Here is a 20,744-nt window from a genome sequence, read left to right as displayed (position 1 = left end):
CTCAGGTGCTGGGTCTGTCACCTCTGTGAGAGTATAAGTCAGCAGCACCACATGTTGGTTTTCTTGTTGGGTGTCATCAGTGAGAGGTTAGAAAAAACCTGCCTACAGAATAAACATATCTGCTGGTGGAAGTTTATCTTAATGTAAATGGAAAACTTAATGAGTGTTTAGGCATGAGTGTTGCTTTTGTGGCCTGGACAGGGCAGTCTCGTTCTGTCCTCATCCTGCTACAGGTTTCCTCTGAAATCTTTGGCCATTTATTTAGCTTCTTTCACCTTCTATAACAGGATCATACAAGCTGTCACACTAAATACAGATATCTCTAATTTTCATGAGATATAAGTTGTCATAAAACCATGGGGGAGCTTCCTTCTCCCTGACTCTCTAATACTTCCAAAGTAATCCTGGGGCTCAGCTTTTTCTACATCCATGTTTTTAGATTTTATTTCTCAGTGTAACATGGGAACTGCTCATACTACTGCAAGTACTTCAAGTTGTTCCCAAACAGGCATGGCTTGTTTTAAATTGTGGTTGTACTGGCTAATGCTTGGTCACTCACAGGCAGCAGCTGTAACAGCCTTTTATGTTGTCACTTTTCTGTTCTGAGAACGTGTGGTTTTAAGGTGATTTCACCTGTTTGATCATGAAATGTGTTGTAGGTTTTTGTAAGGGTTTTTTTTTGTTTGAGGTTTTTTGGGGTTTTTTTTAGCCATAGTGTTGAAATGAGATTTAGTCCAGTTACTTTACCAAAAGAATATCTGATTCATTTTGGTAGAGAGTTGTGAACATGCTCCCCAGGAGGTTGCCATTATTTTCCAGTCTCCATTAAAAAGACTTTAGTCAAGTTCGAGGATGATCTTGTCCCTTCCTGCAAACATATTTTTCTCTTGCAAACGCAGCTCCCTTTTTTGTTGGTGACACTCTCTTATTGCTGGAGCTTCAAAGATACATTTTCTTTTTCCATCCAAAAATTCTATCTAGGTGGAAGAAGCAGAATTTGACTCTTAAGTGTGGGATTTTTAGATGCCTGGCAGCCCTATCAACTTCCCAGCCTCCTGAAATCCCAAACAGATGACTGCTGCAAATGCAGAAACTGTTGAGCGTACATCCAGCATGTCAGAAGCATTTGGGAAGGTTGATCATAGCTGTTGGTGTGTGGTGTGAGCAGCGGGACTAGTGTGTGCACTGGACAGGAATTTGGGTGGCCTGACATAGTGCTGTTCTTCCTGTGAGCTTGTCCCTTGCCAAACCTTGGTCTTCTGTGAGCAATGGAGCTCTTCATCTTCTGTGTTGTAGGCTAGACTATGATGCAAAAATGCACGTTGATACAAAGATTTCTCCCTGTCCTTCAGGGAGAACTTCTCAAACAATCAAATTTCTAGCTTATTTCACCTTGCCTAGTGGAAGACTGGGCTTGAGGGGGAAAACTGGAAACACACAGCTCTGGTGGGAGGGAGTCAGTTGTCCATTATCTTTAGCAGGATTTTAGGCTTAAAATGGATCTTCTGTATAAATGTTAAGAAGGTAACAAATATGGGTTATCATGCCTCACAGCAGGTTTTCATTCAGCAGTAATGATTTTCCTTCTGTGCTATTGATCAGTGCCCATCACAGGGATGGAGCAGACGAGCTCCTGACTTCGTGTTAAACCTCTGCAGAAGCTCAGCCCTGAAGTAAGGAAAACTCTGGTTTGTCAGTGACGCTTCAAGGAGAATTTAGGCAGGTGAAAATGTAGTAGCCCAAATAGTAGTAGTGAGATTGAGACACTGAGGCTGACACCCCTCCCCTGCTCTCCAGGAAGTGCCCCACTGATCAGCCTCTTGAAAAAAGGTATCTCAGGCAACAGCATGCCAGTCTAGTGCTATTTGCTGCCCTGTTGTTTTGGCAAAGTGCATGTATTTTCTCCTGAATCCATGCCTTTCCCATGTGAGCATTGATTGTTCTGGGCTCTGGAGCTGGTTGCAGAGCTTGTGGAGCTCTCAGTTCCGCGGCTCGAGTACAAGCGACGCCGCACTTCGCTTTCACAATTTTGTAGTGCAGCTCCTGCGTACGAGCTCTCCAAGGGGCATCACCTGAACGAGCTTTTTCCCTTCCCCTTTGGTTCCCAGCTCTATGTGTCTTCAGAGAGCCGCTTCAACACCTTGGCAGAGCTGGTCCACCACCACTCCACCGTGGCAGATGGGCTCATCACCACACTGCACTACCCGGCGCCCAAGCGCAACAAGCCCACGATCTACGGCGTGTCCCCCAACTACGACAAGTGGGAGATCGAGCGCACCGACATCACCATGAAGCACAAGCTGGGTGGAGGCCAGTACGGAGAGGTGTATGAAGGAGTCTGGAAGAAGTACAACCTGACGGTGGCCGTGAAGACTCTCAAGGTAGGACTCCATCTCGGAGCATTTCCCCATTCAGCTGGGAGCAAGTTCAGGCTGGCAGCCTGCCCTCAGGTCTAGTTGGGTATTTGCGCTGCTGGCGGCCCTGCCTTTGAGTGCTGTAGGCTGGAGATGGACTATTTTTGAAAGAGCTTGATCCTCTTATGGTTTATGTGATACCTGTAACACTCATCTGAACAAAGGAGGATGTTAACAGAACAATTTTTGCTGGAGAACGGATGAAACGTTAGAAAAGTAAAAAGTGCCGCGGTGTCTCGCGTTCGGGGTGTGGTAAAGGTGAGCTGTTCAGGGATGAGCACAGCAGCACAAGCTGGTGTATTAAGGAAAAACAGTAGATTGTGAGTTAGTCAACGTAAAATTTAAAGGCTGTGCTTCAGGGAGGCTTTACATGTTTTGATTTTCTGTCTTATGTGGCCTTTCCCAAAAGACAAGCTCCCTGTGTACCTGAAAGTCTTAAGCAACTGTTCACAGCTGCTTCTTATCAAAAGACACAAGAGGAGGAAAAATGGTATGCAAGCTAAGGTGTATTAAAATTCATAAGTGGCTTTAATGAAGAACTGGATAATCAGTTCTGTTCTGGCTCTGCTCCCTGATTTCTGCGTCTTGGTTTCCTTGTCTCTTGAAATGCAAATAGTGCTCTGTGAGTTCATAAGGTCGCTGCTAATTCAACTATGTTTATAAAACTGTCTTGAGATCCTCTGGCACCATCTGCCCACATTGCATTTGATTGCTTAATAGGAGTTTATGCGAACTTGACACCATGTTCTCTCTCCTCGAATGGGGACATGGTTTGGTCTTGCAGAAACAAACAGAACCGAGGGTTTCATTTGTTTCTTTTTGGTTTTTTTTTTTTTGCAATGGAAATTTTGAAGTGGAGAGAACTCTGTAGACGCTTCAGAGTCAGGGGAGGAACCTTTCCTTGATTTGGAGAAAATATTTCTTCCTTGCTCTCCGAGTAGCGGCTGCCTCAGTACTTCTGGGTTGCCATGGCTGCAGAAAGTATTTTCATTTTGGCCTTTTCTGTACTCTGGAGGTTCCTGCTGCTGCTCCCAGCGGGGGAGTCCGAGTGCAGCTTGCACAGGGAGCGAGTGACATCTAGTGTTGTCCCTGCTCGGGATCGCTCGGAGCACTGCGGTGCAGGTGAGCTGGGCTCTGACCAGGTTCGGCAAAACACCTGCTCCTACTGAGGAGAGCTCAGCTCTTTCCCGGAGCACAGCTTGCAGTAACATTTTCCTGCTGCTGGTTGCAGCGTGAGGATTCCTGATGCTTTCAGACTTCCCGTCTTGCTCCAAACCGGAGTTGTTGCATTCGTTCTCTTCTCCCTAAAAACCCATCAACAAAGGCAAGTTGCATGTTATCCCATCAAATCTGTTTGTGCAAAGGAGAAGCCTTAAAACAGACCATGGCTGTTTCAAATAAATAAATATTTAATGAAACATGACTAAAAGTGGTTCATAATGTAGTATGGAGCAGCATGTTCCACTGGGGAGTGTAAGAACAACCAAGAAGAGAGTTGAGAAACACTTCAACCTGCAATTATGCAAGCTAAAACCATCCTTAAAAGCAAATTTATAATCCACCTTCTTTAAATCCATTAGTCTGCTGCCTGACAGGTGGGATTATAGCTTTCTTCAGAATTTTGGGAAACATTTTAAAATCACATTTATATCCCAGTTCTACTGGGAAAAACAAGCCTTTTGCAGCTTCTGCCCAAATCTTCAGATGACTCATTTTATTTTCCTTTGAGAGAATGTTTTTCAAAACTTTATATGATTCTTCCTCCTCCTTCCCCATCTACCTCAGATAGATCTGTAAGAAAGATAAAGGAGAGTGAAGACTAAAGGAGAGAGGAGGAGAAAAGTCCTTCCAGCATCTTTTTGAATAACGACGCTTACGAACACCCATTTGTTGTTCAGTTTTCTGTCAAGTGTCTAAAGATAGCTCATGGCTGGCACAGAACTGGAGAAGAAGAGATCGAAGCAGCACACGCTGTTCCTCGGTTTTTAACTGGAGAGGGCAAGACCATGTTTTGGTTATGAGATGTTGCCTGTTAAAATCCATCCCTGGCAGCTCTGTGGGTTGCACAGCACACAGTATTTATCAGGGGCTGTTATAACAGGACATGCTCTGAATTTGTGGTTTTACCCCCAGACTGGACAGGAGCACAAGGCAGTGGCTGCAGGAACAGGGAGCTCTGTGACCTGCACTGGACCAAGTGCAGCCTGTCGTGACTCTGGTCACAGCTGCTTCTCCTGAGGGCCATTTATTGGCTGAGCTGTTGTGAGCTGGTCAGCTCAGTACATTTCTTACTGCTCACCTCAGCTCTGCTGCCCCTAGGACTGCCTCTGCTTTTTCTTCTTTGGTTTTTTTTTTTCCTCTCTCCTTTATTTTTTCCCCGGCAGAGAAGCCTGTGTTTTAAATTAGACAACATATAACCTTGGTGTCCCTTAATGCTGTGGCATGGCTCTGTGCTGTGCTGGGAAAATGCTGGACAGCCAGAACTGTTTTATTTCTGCCGTGGTTTAGTCTAGTGAGAGCTGGAAGCCAGTTAAAGCTTGGCCCTTTCCACGAGATCAGGTTTTCAGAGAGGTCATTGCTACAGTGATTCTCTGTATGTGTCCTTCCTATTAATATGATCACTGCGAGGTAAGAAATTTCAAACCGTGGAGCAGCTATGCAAAGGACAAACCTCCCAAGGTTTGTGTAGCATGAATAAGACAAAGGCGTATTTAGGATAATTTTGCAACCTGGATTAATAACCCAGTTTCCTTTGCCAAAGAGAACAGTTTAAGGTTCTGCTCACAAGGACCTTTGGACTATTAGTTTTGACAGTGTGTTGAGCAAATCGCGGCTGTCAATCAAGGTAATTGGCAATGAATAGTAAATGATTGAATGGAAGTGTTGGAAAAATGTTCCCAGTGCTAAGTGCAGAGCAGGGAGCTGGCTGGATCTCACAGTGGCAGCCCACTGTTATCGTTCTCACCAGCAGCAGTAAATCCTTTCCAATCCTTCCCTAAAACACTTCGTCCGTGTAGCCTGTCAACATTAATCCATCATTAAAAAAAATATGGATATAGAAAGAAACACTGCTTTAGGAATAGATCTGTATTTTTGCACCACTTTGAAATGACCTTCTGGCCATTTGGGGCGTATCTGCTTCAGAAAAAAATTGTCTTTTGAGCAAGCTTGTATCTTCCTTGGTTTTGTGCTGTGCCAAGTAACTTTATGACGCCCAACAAATTGGTAATGATACGTCTGTCCAGAATGGATACATCATGGGTCGGGCTCTAAATGCCAGAAGTGAATCTGTGAAACCTTCGGCTTTCAGTCTCACAGTGGCTGCCATCGGTCGTGCCACCCTGACTGAGAGGGGGATTTCTTGTTCCTGCCCAGTGAACCCATGGGCCTGCCTTTCAGCAGCCTCTCAAGCGTTTGATTGTGGTGTATCCTTTCTTTTATGTTCATTCTTGTTCCTTTTCTACACTTTTTATTTCGGATTATCTTTTTTTGTGTGTGTGTGTTAGGAGGAAGCTTGTTTTTCCTTTTCAGCTCCCGAGCGTTCTGTGAGAGACCCTTCACAAAAGGGATATGGATTTTCTTGCCCCAGAAAGCTCAGCTAGTATAAAAATGACAAAAATATGTATTTTTAAAATCGTACAAAAAAATTAATGTTTGTAACTCCCTGGCTTTGTGTTGTGGCTTCAGGGAAAAATTACTGTGTGGGAACCGTGGCTTATGTTGTCAGTTTGCAGGTTTTTTTGTGTTCTCCTTTTTGTACACTTCCTTTGCCAAAGCTTTGCCATTGTTCTGCAGGAGGATACCATGGAGGTGGAAGAGTTCTTGAAAGAAGCCGCAGTAATGAAGGAGATCAAGCACCCGAACTTGGTGCAATTATTAGGTAAGTGATAAATACCAAGCAGAGGGATTTGAACTAAACCCTTGTGCAGTGATATGGATGTTAAGGAGCAGATAAGCTGCTTACCATACCAAGGCTTTAAATACAGACACTTATTGTCTGGCAAAATTCACAATTTGTACCACTAATACATGATTTTTAATGATCTCGTCTCCCTAATGTTTAATTTGCCAGAGCCTGAAGCAGAAAATTAAAGCCCTCTATTAACCACTTCCAAGCAGAATCCGTGCTTTCCACAAGCCCCATTTTTCTGCCTCCTGGAGATACAAATTGCCTTTGAGGATGAAACCTGAAGATTCACTGGTAGTCTCCAACATTCATTGTCAACTTTATGTTGTTCCCCAGGGGTGTGCACACGGGAACCTCCTTTCTACATCATCACAGAGTTCATGACGTATGGGAACCTGCTGGATTACCTGCGGGAGTGTAACAGGCAGGAGGTGAATGCTGTGGTGCTGCTGTACATGGCAACTCAGATCTCCTCAGCCATGGAGTACCTGGAGAAGAAAAACTTCATCCACAGGTAGGAAGGGCAGTGAGCACCCTTGAATCCTGAGCACAGAACAATCCTTGGTGTATTTTCCTCCCTTTCAGGCTATCACAGCATTAATTGGTGTCATATATTTAACACACTAGTGCAATTCTGGCACAGTCTGTTAACCTGTCCAAAGGATGGGTTTTCTCTCAGGGTTTTTCTCTTGCCTTTGAAGCAGATGCAGGTGAAAGACGCATCAGTACTTACATATTTTGGGCAAGGCCTTAAATGTGAATATAAGCCCAAAGTAATGGACTTTTAATGAACCAGATAAGCCACTTCCTTGTTTCTAACAACCTTTCAAGCCAGCTGCAGTTGGTGATGCTGGATGCTGCAGGTCCCCGCAGCAGAATCACCCTCTGAGCGCTGCCTCATCCCCTGTTCTTTCTTGTTTAGTTCACTTTGTTTTCCACTGCAGGGATTGTTCCGTGCTATTGTCCAGATTGTGTACTCACTTTAATAAGCATCTCTGCTGTCTTAAAAGTCTCAGGGACTCTGACCTTTAAAGTGTGCTGCAATTATGGCTGGAGCTTTGCGTTCCTCGTCTGCAGAAATGGGCTCCTGGCAATGTAATGACACATCCTGCGCCAGGGCTCGAGAGCGACTGAGCTTTGTACAAGATGCTCTCGGTGTCGTAGCGTGACCTTTCCTGCCCAATTAACGGGAATATGGAATTAGCACGTGTTTTTTTCATGGAGACAAATATGAAGATCGTGTGTAAAGTTCTAGGCGCTCTCCGAAGCCGTGAGTTGCCTTTGCTGCTTGAAAGGCCTGGTTAAATGCTATCAGTCAATAAATTGAACAGCAATGCTGCCAATTAAAACTTCCAGCCTTTGATTTGCTCTGTTGAAAGGATTTTGTCCCTTCAACCCGCAGGAAGTAAACTTTAAAAACTCCTTTGTGTGAATCTCATTTGTCTTCTCTGCCATTCATTTCATTTCCTCTTACTTCTGATGGCCCATTTATCTAAAATAAATAGTAGCGTTTTTCCTTATCAGCCACCCCCATAGCCACCTACCCAATTATTTGAAGAGTGTTGTCACAATTCACATCCATGGATTCAAAAGCTGTGCTCTGACCTCATTTAATGAATCGGGAAGGAGGAAGAATTTGATTATGGAGAGGAGCTTTTATTTAGATACACATTGTAGTAATCAGCATTGATAAGAAGGTACATTCAAAAACACTGTGAAATTTAAATGGGCATCTAGTGAGATGTACTTTTTTCTGTTTTTTTTTTTTTTTTTTAATTTATTCTGATTGAGCAGAACAGGCAACAGAAACAGCAGTGTCTGCCTCATATCTGAAGATCTCACAGTAGCTTCCTGGTACAATTAATTTTTAGTTCAATGTGACATAATCTGGAAAAGTGTTTTTAACAAAACCTAATATTAGGAGAAATTTCCTCCTGTGCTTTACATTTTTATCCTCCTGAAGCATTTCCAAGGATGCAAGCAGCATCTACGAGCTAGAGAAGTGGCAAATTCTTCATGCACATCTCTCACCTGCCAGGGTGGGACCAGTGGTGGAAAAAAACGTGGAGAAGTAGTTAAATCTGCCTATTGCCCCGTCCTTTGAAAATGCCAGCGCTGATAGCAGAGGTTCTTGCAGGTTTGCAGCGGCCAAATGCTGGTTGTGAACAAGTTGTGTTGTAAAAGGTGATAGAGCTGGGAGGAGAAAGGGCAGGGCTGGGAAGCTCATCCTAGTGCTTAAGCATGGACTGGAAAAGGAGTTCTGGAGAATGACTGGTGTTGGCTGGGGTGACTGAAGCACTACAGAGGTGGGCAAGAAGTGAGGAATTGAAACTCAGTTTATTCAGTGCTCATCCCCAGCTATTGATAACTTGAGCACTGACATTTCTTTGAAATATTTTTATCCTGAGGGTGGCAGCTTTTATTGAAAGTGAGGGGGCTTCTTGAAGCTCTCACTTCAAATTAGAAGAAAAAAAAAAAAAAAAAGTTGGGATGACAGTCTTACGAAGACAGAATGGAAAATAACTTTCCCTCTTGTGTGCGTGTAACTCCAGAATTTCTGTGTAATATTTGGATCAAAATAATCACACAGGCCCAGGTTTCTTTGGGAACAGCAGGCTTCCTTGCTGTCGCTAAAAGTGAGATGCTAAAGACTTTTCTCATTGCCTATTTTTGGTCTTCTTTTCAGGGACCTTGCTGCCAGGAACTGCCTTGTAGGGGAGAACCACTTGGTGAAGGTGGCAGACTTTGGCCTGAGCAGGTTAATGACGGGTGACACCTACACGGCCCACGCCGGGGCAAAATTCCCCATCAAGTGGACTGCACCTGAAAGCCTGGCCTACAACAAGTTCTCCATCAAATCCGACGTCTGGGGTAAGAATTTGCACGGACAGATTAATGCAGATGATGGTCTTCCTTTCCAGGGCTGTGAAATGAGGCCGTTGTGGAACATTTCGGGAGGGAGCAGCAGGTTTGAGCCACGTTGTTCTGTGAGCTTGTCAGAGTGCAGGAACTGATCTCTGCTTGGGCAGTCTCAGAGCAAAGCACAGAGAATGCCCACCTGATTTTATATATTTGAGTTGTCAAATATGAAAAGTAAAAGATACTGTAGTGTTTATAGAAATGTGGGAAATGGGGCTGAAGGGCACCAGCGCTACTTCCTCGATGGAGTTCTGCACAGGACTGTGAAGTGATACATTATTATATAGTCACAAACTTTCCTATTTCAAGGAGTAAAGAATCTGGTTCATTTTATGTTAAAAAAATAATTATGTGTGTATCTGTCTAGTGATAGCTCCAAGCTCGTCTTTCTGCATTTTAAACGAATAATCTTTGGAATGAGATGAGGAGAAGCAGAGGGAAAATTTGATGACAAATGGTTATTGGAGAGCCCTGAAGTGCTGGTGATAAGAGTAGGCTTAGCTAAATGGAGCTGTATTGTATCAAATCTGACCACAGAAAATCTCATTGTACTTTTATCAGCCTTTCTTTGGGTTTTATATCTCTGCCATAGCTGTTGGTCAAATTCTCAAAAGTGCCCAGTGACATGAGATAGAAGTTTGTGGAATGTGGTCCCAAAGGCACTTGGAAAATGATATCCTGAGCATCTTCTATGTATAAACCAAGAGACAGTAGTGAAGCAGAGATGAAGTTTTCTGCAGTCTGGGGGAAAATGTGCAGAGAAAGGTCTTTTTGTTGAAGAAACTTTTAGGTAGATGGCTGATGGTAAAATGTTTTGTAGATGGAGGAGAAGCCAAAACAGCCTCCCAAGGAGTATGTGATAGCTGACCAGGGTGTTTCTGCTGCTTTGGGTTTCCATGTACTGTTGGCTGCTGAGTATCTGCCCCACTGTTAGGATGTTGCTGTGGTGGCTGCAGGATCCCTGGTGCCTTTCAATAGCAGAGTACTCGGGGGAGGAAAGATCCCAAAGGAATCTGGACTGTCTTTAGTTAGGGTTAATGTAACCTCAGGAAGCAGAATTGGGGCAGTGGACTTTGGGATCTCATCAGAGATCAGCTGTCCCCAGAGGCCAGGGCTGCTGCAGGGCACGCCAGGGTTTAGATGTTTTCACCTCACTGCCTCAAGACAGCAATCAAAAGAAAATTGTGCACAGAAATGTCTAATGTAAATTGCCCTTGGTGGCACTGCCATGTAATGTGATGTGATTTCCTTACTTATGCAGAATTGTAATCGCTTTCTCTTCAGGTTAAGAACAGAATAGGGTGACTGAACTAATTACATGCAGGTTGTTGAACTGGTGTTGGGTTTATTCTGCGTGCCTGACTCCTGGGTTAGCTGCCTGACCCCGCTGCTGACCTGCATCCCCACTGACTGCTGCCACTTCAATGCCTGTTCCAAGACCCTTTTTGTGCTCTCCCTTTTCCTATTCAGCTTTCCCTGAGACCAAAGTGTCTCACCCTCGCCGTATCTCATTGGTAGCAACTGCTGAAACTTTCCTCTCGCTGCTGCCTCCCAGATTCCCTTTCCAGACCACACTGCAGCTAAACAAGGGCACCCCAAAAACACTGAGCTATTAAAATGTGCAAGTCCTCCGGGGAGAGGTTGCAAATGAGGAGCTGCCACACTGAGGGAGCGACTGCAGTGCAGCAGTGAAGCCGTTTCAGCTAATCCACTGTGAAGTCTCTTAATTGTGCCTCTAATAGGACTTGAAGGATCTCAAGGCGTTCAGGTTTGAGACAACTGATACATTGAAAATTAGTCTAATTCTACCCTGTCATATCGCAGGAGACTTGTCTGTGCTGACGGAGAGGCTTGTTACGCTTCTTTAACATTTAAGCTGCTGCTGAGCATGGGATCTGAGCCACCCAGGGCTGGTCTAAGTGTGCAGCACTGTTTAGTGACTGCTCCCACTAAACGTCCTCTCAAATTCAAGATGAAAACAAAGCTTATTGATTTTTTTTTTCCTCCCTGTTTTGTTTTGTTTTTGGTTTTGTTTTTTTTCCTATCCCTCTTGTTCTCTGCTGCAGCCTTTGGTGTTCTGCTGTGGGAAATTGCAACCTACGGTATGTCCCCTTACCCTGGGATTGACCTGTCTCAAGTCTATGAGCTGTTGGAGAAGGACTATCGTATGGAGCGTCCTGAAGGCTGTCCTGAGAAAGTTTACGAGCTCATGAGAGCATGTAAGTGTTTCTTAGCCCTGCAGATGCTGATTTTTAGCTTTGCAAGGGTGCAGTAAAAGTGCAGAGATCTGGCTATGTACCGCAAGGCATGAGAATCCCCTGCCAGCTGCGGGGAAGGTGCAGTGCTGTGTGGAAGTGTTTGGTTAAAACTGCTTTCTCTAGAGGATGAACACGCTATGAAACCAGCTGTTCATCTCTGCTGGGAGCCCACAGGCCTGGAGAGGGGATTTGTTGTGGATCTCAACGCTTCCTTTGTCTCCTTTTTCCTGACAACTTAAAGAAAAGCTTGTGCTCCAAGGATGAAGCAGGAGCTTCATTTGGCTTCTTGCAGGACTGACTGTGACTCTTCACTGTGGCCTTTTGGTACGTGACTCAGTGCTCTGCACTTTTCCCCAGCAGTGCTTAGCACCTACTGTCACACACTGACACCAAAACCTGATTTAGGGAGCGCTGGGCGTCTGCAGCTGTCACTGAGCCAAAGTGGTCGCAGACACTCGGCACCCTGTAAATCAGATTTTTGTCTCAGTATTTTATTTCAGTGTATTGGAAGGGGAACTGTGATTTCTGGCTCCTCCTGGTGCAGGGTGCTGAGTGTCTGCTGCTGGAGGGCAGTTTTGAGTGGTGGTGTGATTTTTTTTCCAGGCTGGCAGTGGAGTCCTGCTGATCGACCGTCCTTTGCTGAGATCCATCAGGCCTTTGAAACGATGTTTCAGGAGTCCAGCATATCGGATGGTAGGTCTGGGTCCTTGTTGGAGCAGCAATTCCAGGGGTGAGGAAAGGGCTGACTGCATCCTTAACTCTGCTTTGCGGTGAATCTCAGTCCTGTGTTACGCTACATGGCGTAAATGATGTAAAATGTTTACATGTGGGTATTATTTTTCTGGGCAAACATCTTATTTTTAAAAGGCCAAATGGCTGAACAACCCCACAGAACCCCTGCTTTGTGTCATTTGCTTTTCTTTGTGCTATTAATCCCAAACAGAGCAATGTTTCTTTTTTTTTTTTTATCTTCAGTTGATTACAGTGTTTGTTTTTCTTCTGTGCATTGCAGAGGTGGAGAAGGAATTGGGAAAGAAGGGCATGAGGAGCGTAGTGAGCAATTTCCTCCAGGCCCCAGAGTTGCCAACCAAAACGCGAACATCGAGGAGAGCTGCCGAAAGCAAAGATGCCAACGAGGGCTTGGAGACTGCACATGCTCGAGGCCAGGGGGAATGTGGTAGGTTTTAATTAAAGTCATTATTCCTTCAGGAAATACAAGGGGGAAACAAAATGCACATCTAGCTCCAGGCCCTCACGTAGGCAAAGCTGTGCCTAATAACAGGTGCCATCTCTCTGTACCAGCGCTGTGTTTCTGGGTGACAGGCTGCTGAGCTTGCTGTCCTGGGTCCAGAACTCCTTTTATTAGTTTTTGCAAAGGTAGGTTGTTAATTCTGGAGCCAGATACACACAGCAGCTGGAAGTGTGAATCCTTAACTGGCTGAGGGACTGGTGATCTCCCTGCTGTTGCTTAGAGAAGCCCTTGGAGTTCTTTTAACTTAATGGCTGTTGCCTGCAGCTCCCTAAAGACCAGAGCCCGAGCACAGAGCTCTCTGATCATATCCTCTTCCCATTCCCTGGCAGGAGCTATCAGTGGGATCTCCCACTGCATCTGAGTGCTGGGTAATCTGCTGTGTTCAAGCCACTTTACACTACCACACTGCATAATTTAAAGCAGGGTGATAGCTCGGGTTTAGCAAGCCCCATAAGGGAGGTTTCTTCACTGTTCCATCCTACCCAGATTTCTGCTTGCAGCACAGAAGAGTATTACTCTTGGCAGGCACCAAATATAATTTCAGCGAGGGACAAAGAGGTATTTACCGACTCTTCCATAAAATTAAACTTCCAATCAGTTTTTTCAGGCACTTACCTTCCATTCTGAGGTAATAAAAGCAGTGGTAAAAGGCTGAATGAGTACAGGAGATTTGTATCTAGCTTTATGTTTGAAAAACAAGAATATAAAATGAAATACAGTGGGGTTTTTCCAGCTCCTGCTGAGGCTGCCTTTTCTGACCATTTATATGACTGACCTCTTTTGTGTAATGTCAGATTCACCCAGTGGTACATGTTTCAGTAACCAATGTACATGTAGGCAGAGGGGGGGAAAAAGAGGGAATTTAAAATGTTGGGGGAAAAAAAAGTATCAGTGACTCAGGAAGGAAGGTTATTTACCATATATAGGAAATATAATTGCCTATTATTACAAGCTTTTGAAGTTAAAATAATTTCATTTAAATACTTGCGAGCTTTGAGAAATTCAAGTACAGCAGGCATAATATGATTTTAACATTATGCTGGGAATCATTTCACTCTTTAAAGTGGCAGAAATTTTTTCACAATGAAGTTTTATTGCAGTCTCCCTTCCAATTGTCAGTGTTTCCATAGCAAGTCCAGCAGCTGGAAGCTGATCCTCAGTGCTAGCTGCTGGTTTTCTCTGGATTTCTGCACCTCTGCTGTATCTATGCTCAGTAAGGCCATGGTCTGGCTCTTCTGGCTCTCCAGGTCCCCCTGAGTCTGTGGGAATGGATTAACTGCAGTGCTCCTGTGCAAACACGTTGTCCTCTCAAAGTACGCAAATATTCTTTTTTTCAAACTCTGTGCCCTCAACCAAAATCCGTTCCTCAGCCAAAATCCTACCCGTAGCATGATGATCACCAGTTTGTGACTAAGAAGCGTCCTTCCTTATGACTCTGCTTCATCTCCCTTCTTGCTGCCTAGTCAAGCTGTAAATGTATATGCTGGCCTGCAGGCATTCCTCCTTTGGATTAGAATGCCATTGGAGTGCCTGGCCTGGGAACGAGCCCCTCTGTCAGTCAAACACAGAGACCTTCAGGACTCTGTATGAATTTATTATAAACCGTTATTCATTTTTAAGTACCGCTTTTAAGTGGAGCGAGGGTCACCCCATCGCTTCCCCGTGCAGCGGCGCTGCTGAAGGAGGCTGGCACTGCCCCTTTTCTCTGTTCCTGTACAAAGCTGGGCATCTTCACAGCGGTACGACCTGAAGTGCCGTATCTTGATCTCGATTTCTGCTCATGGAACTGTTATTTCCATTCCCCACAAAGGATGACATCAGGAAAACGAACGAGGAGCCTGGGGATGGAGGTGGATTACAGAGGTGCCTTATTAATTCAGAGGGTCAGCGATTCAAAAGACAGCAATAGCACAGGGACTAAAGCAAAGGCCTCTTTGTATTTATCTTCTTCACAGTGTGAAGTTTAGACAAGTCTCCAGATGTGAGGAGGGGAATCTGAACACAAGCATGCAGTGTTTGTATGTCGCTCTTCCAGTCAGAAACCCACAGGGAAAGTAGCTTGGCAGCCACCTCAGGAGTGAATGGATGCAGGATCATGGACCACGTTCAGTCCAGGATTGAGTGTGGCTGCACTTAGTTTATTTCTGCTCCAGAGTTGTGTCTGTTTAGAGAACCTGCACCTTTTGGAGGCGCTGCACTGGTGTGATCCTGTAAGAGAATGGGTTATCCTGGCTCTTTGAGCAATACTCAGAAAAACTTTCCTTTTCCCTTGCAGACCCCCTGGATCATGAACCTGCTGTTTCTCCCTTGCTCCCACGGAAGGAGAGGGTGGCCCTGGAGAGCACTTTGAATGAAGACGAGCGGCTGCTTCCAAAAGACAAAAAGCACAACCTCTTCAGTGCCCTGATCAAGAAGAAGAAGAAAACTGCCCCCACGCCTCCGAAACGGAGCAGCTCCTTCAGGGAGATGGACGGACACTCGGAGCGCAGGGCGGGCGGGGAGGAGGAGTGCAGGGATGCCGGCAACGGAGCTTTCATTGCCCCCCCTGCAGACACAGCCGACCCCTCCAAATTCCAGAGCCCAAGCAACGGGGCTGGCGTCACCAACGGGGTTGTGACTGGGAGCTCTGGGTTCTTGTCTCCCCACTTACGGAAGAAGTCCAGCACGATGAGCAGCAGCCGAGGAGGGGCTGGTGAGGAGGAGAGCGGCTCCAACTCCAGCAAGCGCTTCTTAAGGTCCTGCTCAGCCTCCTGTGTGCCCCATGGGGCGAAGGACACAGAGTGGAAATCCGTGACTCTGCCTCGGGATCTGCAGTCCACGGGACGCCAGTTTGATTCCTCCACTTTCGGGGGGCACAGAAGCGAGAAGCCAGCCCTGCCTCGGAAGCGGGCGAACGAGGCCAAGGCTGACATTGCTGTCAGGGGAACGGTGACCCCTCCTCCACGGCTGCTTAAGAAGAATGAAGAGACCGCTGATGATGTGTTCAAAGATGCGGAGTCGAGCCCCGGTTCCAGCCCTCCCACCCTGACACCAAAACTTGGCCGCAGGCAGCCTGCTGCCCCTCCTTCCTCCAGCGGGCTCCACAAGGATGATGGAGTCAAATCCAGTGCCTTAGGTACCACTGTGATGATGGACCAAGGTTCTGCTGCCAAACCCAACCCTGCTGGGTTCGTGGGGGCCGGCAGAGCTTCCTCTGAGGAGCCACGCCTGAGGAGGCTCAAGCAGACCTCGGAGTCGGCAGGGAAGGACAAAGGGAAGTTATCAAAGCTGAAACCAGCCCCTCCACTCCCGCTGTCTTCGTCCTCCGTTGCCAAGCCTGGGAAGGTTTCTCACAGTCCCAGCCATGAAGCAGCAGCAGATGTGGTGTCTGGGCCGAAATCCAAACAGTTGACTCAGGTTGGAGAGGCTGCAGGCAGTGATGCTGTCAAGCCAAACCAGTCAGGGGAAGGTGTGAAAAAGCTGGGGATCCCCTCTGTACCAAAGCCACAGTCCTCTACAAAGCTGCTGCTGAGCACAGCAACCCCGGCTGCCTCTTCCTCATCCGTACCCTCTGCCCCAGGCGGGGACCAGACGTCGTCCACAGCCTTCATCCCCCTCATATCCACCAGGGTGTCTCTGCGGAAGACGCGGCAGCCCCCGGAGAGGATTGCCAGCGGCGCCATCACCAAAGGGGTGGTGTTGGAGAGCACCGAGGCTCTACGGCTGGCCATCAGCAAGAACTCTGAGCAAATGGCCAGCCACAGCGCCGTCCTGGAGGCTGGCAAGAACCTCTACACCTTCTGCGTGAGCTACGTGGACTCCATTCAGCAGATGAGGAACAAATTTGCCTTTCGGGAGGCCATCAATAAGCTGGAGAACAACCTACGGGAGCTCCAGATCTGCCCAGCGACCGCTGGCAGCGGCCCCGCGGCCACCCAGGACTTCAGCAAACTGCTCAGCTCGGTGAAAGAAATCAGCGACATTGTTCAGAGGTAGCAAGAAACCGGGCTGGAAAACAAACAAGTGAATCAATCAATCACAATGGGCCAAAGCCAGCTGTGGAGAGGGTGACGTGTGGACTGACAAAAGAGCTGGGTTAGGGCTGTGCCGAGGATGCAGACTGTGAATGGACCCCCCGGCTCCAAAGGGCAGGGCTGTGTTCAGGAGGCACTTCCCACCCTCTGAGCTCAGATTCCCTGTGTTTCCTATACTTGTAATCGTCTTATCTGTGGAGTTCTTGCCTTGTGGACTACAAGTCTAAATGCTGATGTCACACCATGCCTTTGTATTAATATTTTGTTGTTCCGGACAGACCGTTGAGACTGAAGCCAGACTGGTGGACGCTGAGATGCCATCCTCCTCAGGAGGACTTTGTACTGCATTTTTGTCCCCTCCCTCTGCCCCCCTGTACATGAGGATGAGTGTTTGGAGAGCAATATACCCACTGCATTTCTTGGGGGAGTTTGCCCAGCACATGGCCCTGGCCCAGCTCTGAGATTCACCTGACACTAATGCAACAGATTTGGTGCTTGGGAGGGAAGGGGTAAAAACTATTAATATAAGTTTTTTTTAATTGACAGAATGCTACAAGTGATGATTGCCCAAATTCCTCCTCTGATTCCGCCTGCTACCCTTCGTTTCTGTGTTTTCAGTAGTTTCTCAGTGTTGCTGAGCTCCGATGAATTGCCTGGGCTCGCAGTGTTGGAGGCAGCACCCGCTGATGGCACAGCCCAGGAGTGATCCAGTGTTTGTGCATCTCCCTGGGCAGCAGAGCAGGCCTGGAGAAGCCCTGGAGGAGGATGTGCTGTGGCACTCTGGTGGTGTCTGACACTGACTGAGCTGGTGTTTGGGCTGGGGGTTGCAGAGTTTGGGTGGCTGGGAGGGTGGCAGTGGGAGGAGATGGCTCAGGGTGAGTTCTGAGATGCCGCTGTGCCTCCAGCAGCCGTTCTGGCTGAGCCTGCACAGCACAGTGGGTGAGAGCTGCTGTGTCTCCAGCTGAATTTCCAGCTTTTTGTTTTGTGAGGGGAGATGGAGCCTGGCCCCTGCCCTCCTGCAGAGCCCTGTGCTTTGAGGGGCTGTGGTGCCTGGAACTCCCTGGGAGGAGCTCCAGTGCCAGTACTCCGGGGTTAAAAGCCTTTCTACCTTCGTGCCAGCGTGGTTCCATCCAGCATCAAACAAGGATCTGTGGAGACTGCAGACACTTCTCTGGGGTGCACCTCCCGAGGAAACTGCCACAACATGCTGACAGCAAGACTCCTGGCCTTCCTTGCCAAGGTCCTGTGACCTTCCCAATTAATGCTGGGAACTAACTGTGACTCGTGACAATAGTGAAAGAACAAGGTTTAGGGCTATTAACGGTGCAATTTAACTCCTCTTAACAGTTCCAAACATGAGAAAAACACATTTTCCATTTTCTGTTCCCCTGTAACTCGTGACCCCTCTTGTGTATCTTAAACACTAATTGCCTTCAATTGTATTTTATTCTGTTCTCTTTGGAACTGTTTGGTTTGTATATGATTTCTAGTAGTTCACTCGTGTGTGTTCATGCCACTTCTCGCCCTCACAAACAGCCATGACTTAACACGTGACAAATGTTCAAGAGAAAATACACACTTCTGTCACAGGCTGCCTTTAAAAATGTAAGAAAAAACCCCAACCCTTGAATTGTCTCTTTCCTGGAGGTACTGTTTTTACTTTGATAACATATTGTGCCACTATATTATACATTTGTATCTCGTTATTACACACTTTTGTAGACTTGTCTTTTTTACAGTGTGTAAATAGCTCTGTCCTTCATCTCTGTGATACTTAAGGGGGTCATTTCCCCTTTAATTTAGTCCAGTACAGATTGTTTCTGTACATGACTTTCAATTCTTCTCTTTCTCTATTTCCATTTTTTTTTGATTTGTTTTTTATTCCAGTCTCTCTTGCGTAGTATATTTAAAAATAAATCAATGTTGAGGAAGACTTGTGTTTGTCTGTTAGTGAGCCTTTTCCAGCCCAGCTGATTTCTGTTAAACTCCTCATCCAAAACCAGGGGTTCCCTGTTTGGGTGTCACTGTGACCCTTCAGCGCAGTGGGATGGTGAGAGCCAGGCCAGCAGCCCCTTCCCTTGTTCCTTTGATCTGGCTCTGAAAAGTCAGGAGAGAAAAGAGATGCACAGAGTTAAGACTGTGCCGTCACCTCTTCTGACTTTCTGACAAAGGCTTAGCTGTTGTCTTCAAGGAGATTTATATCGAGAGATTTGATTTATCTTTTCCTCTCTTAATGGTCTGTATTTTGTCATTCAGCTGCTGTTGTGTTTTCCTCCTCCTCTGCTATGAAATCACCCATGAGTTTCTTTCCTCATACAGTTCCCTGCCTCATTTCTGGTTGCCCATTCTTATTTTCTGTTTCCCTTCAGCCTTTCTAGTAATCCTTGAGGGAGGGACGTTCCCAGGTACTGAGCAGCCTCTAAAATGAGCACTGCTGTGATTAATGACCATACTAAAGGCTGAAAGGATGAGAAGGGAGCAAGGGTGTGTGTGGTGTGCCCGAGGTCCCACAGTTCCACGGTGATGTTTCAGGGTTGTAACCCAGTTCCCTGCATTTCTAATCCCCTCAATAAGACCCTGGTGAAATCCGTGGGTGCTGGCGCCGGGGTCTGCTCACTCCTGGGCAGGGGGAGCACGGCTTGTGGGAGACCTTGGCCCGCTGTGACAGCAGCTGGCGAGGCTGAAGGAGAAGCAGGAGGATGCACTGGTGAATATAAACAAAATTCATGACCTGCACTTGGCAAGGCACGGGCACAGCAGAGGGGTCGGCAGTGAGAGAGGAGCCGCAGCGCTCTGGGAGCTCTGGGTGGGGCTGTGACCAACACCACGGCAAAGGTCAGTGTCCAGACTTCAACATGGGGGCAGCTGTGGGCTGAGGGAAGGTGGAGAAGCTTCACCTGCCCCTCGGTGCGCTCACTCCTGGTGGTTTCCAGCTTTGGGACCGGTGCGTGGTGTCGGGGGAAGGCAGAGGCTGGTTGACCTGGCTGGGGAAAGCCCCTGGGAGTGAGAGAGGGGGGATTAAAGGCTAAGTTTAGCTGAGTACAGTAGGAGTTGATTTAACAGATCGATGCATTTAACAGTTTGATTGCTCCAATTTTCAAGGCTATTGAGCTTGAAAGTGAGAGTGCTCTGGGGGAAAAATAGCTGTGTTTGTGGTTTTGTTTTGGTTTTCATGTCTTTGAAATTACAATGTTCACTCCTTTAAGCTTTCCTTTAATGTCATCTTGCTTTTTGTTGAGATGTTGCTTGTCATGAGATGTAAAATGTGGTCGGTGTTTTATGCTCACTGTATTTCTTACAAACCCCATGTTTTGATGTCCAGGCTGGCCTGGCAGCCTGGCTGGGCCAGTTGTGTTTTCAGATGTGCCCAGGACGGTCAGGGACAGCCCACAGCCTCTCCCTTGGCTGACATTCGTCCTTCCACAATCGAAAAGACAGGAAAATACACCTCAGCACAGTGTCACCTCTGAGGAGAGGGTTCCTGTGCATCTGAAGGCAGGCTGGCAGCAGCGTGGGCACGCTCCTTGTCCGAGGGTGAGACCTGGCCTGGGTGGGCTGCTGGGAATGGTGCTCCTGGATCAAATCCTGGCCAGTCCTGACGCCTTGGCAGTGCCAACGCCCCTGAAGCTGTGGGTGAGGGCCAGCCCTGTCATTTCAGTGTTGAGGCCGGGCTCAGAGCTGCCCTCCCTGGCAGTGCTGCTCAGGTAGATCCAGCTCGGCAGAAAGCTGACCTGCAAACCAGGCTGTGCTTGTGTTTTCCCAGCAGTCACCTCCCTGGTGAGGGTTCTGTGTTCGTCCTACCGTCTATTCTGCTGGTAAAGGTCCCACCTGTGCTCCTGCAGCCTGCCTGACCCAGTTATGACACAGGGAGCCTCTTCATGAGTCCCTGGGACGCAATTAAAGCGGGCTCTTCCTCTGCAGAGGATCCTTTGGGGCTCGGAGGTTTGGGGTGTGTGTTTGTAGTGCTGCAGGTGTGCCCGG

The 20,744-nt window shown here is 47.0% G+C and overlaps 1 protein-coding gene across 2 annotated transcripts in view; it reads left to right on the top strand.

Annotated features, from left to right (window-relative positions):
- The window catches only part of ABL1 (ABL proto-oncogene 1, non-receptor tyrosine kinase), a 77,010-nt gene extending 58,316 nt beyond the window's left edge, over positions 1–18,694 (top strand). For both annotated transcript variants that reach the window (XM_040082896.2, XM_040082897.1), the window contains exons 4-11: positions 2,109–2,381; positions 6,210–6,294; positions 6,658–6,835; positions 9,008–9,192; positions 11,307–11,459; positions 12,102–12,191; positions 12,511–12,675; positions 15,026–18,694. In XM_040082896.2, coding sequence (XP_039938830.1) covers positions 2,109–2,381; positions 6,210–6,294; positions 6,658–6,835; positions 9,008–9,192; positions 11,307–11,459; positions 12,102–12,191; positions 12,511–12,675; positions 15,026–16,725 — 2,829 coding nt within the window. In that variant the 3' untranslated portion in view covers positions 16,726–18,694. The remainder of the gene's footprint in view (positions 1–2,108; positions 2,382–6,209; positions 6,295–6,657; positions 6,836–9,007; positions 9,193–11,306; positions 11,460–12,101; positions 12,192–12,510; positions 12,676–15,025) is intronic.
- Positions 18,695–20,744: the final 2,050 nt, after the last annotated feature.

The sequence above is a fragment of the Hirundo rustica genome, chromosome 20 (assembly GCF_015227805.2).
Source record: "Hirundo rustica isolate bHirRus1 chromosome 20, bHirRus1.pri.v3, whole genome shotgun sequence".
NCBI lineage: Eukaryota > Metazoa > Chordata > Aves > Passeriformes > Hirundinidae > Hirundo > Hirundo rustica.
This window is presented reverse-complemented; position numbering and strand designations above follow the sequence as displayed.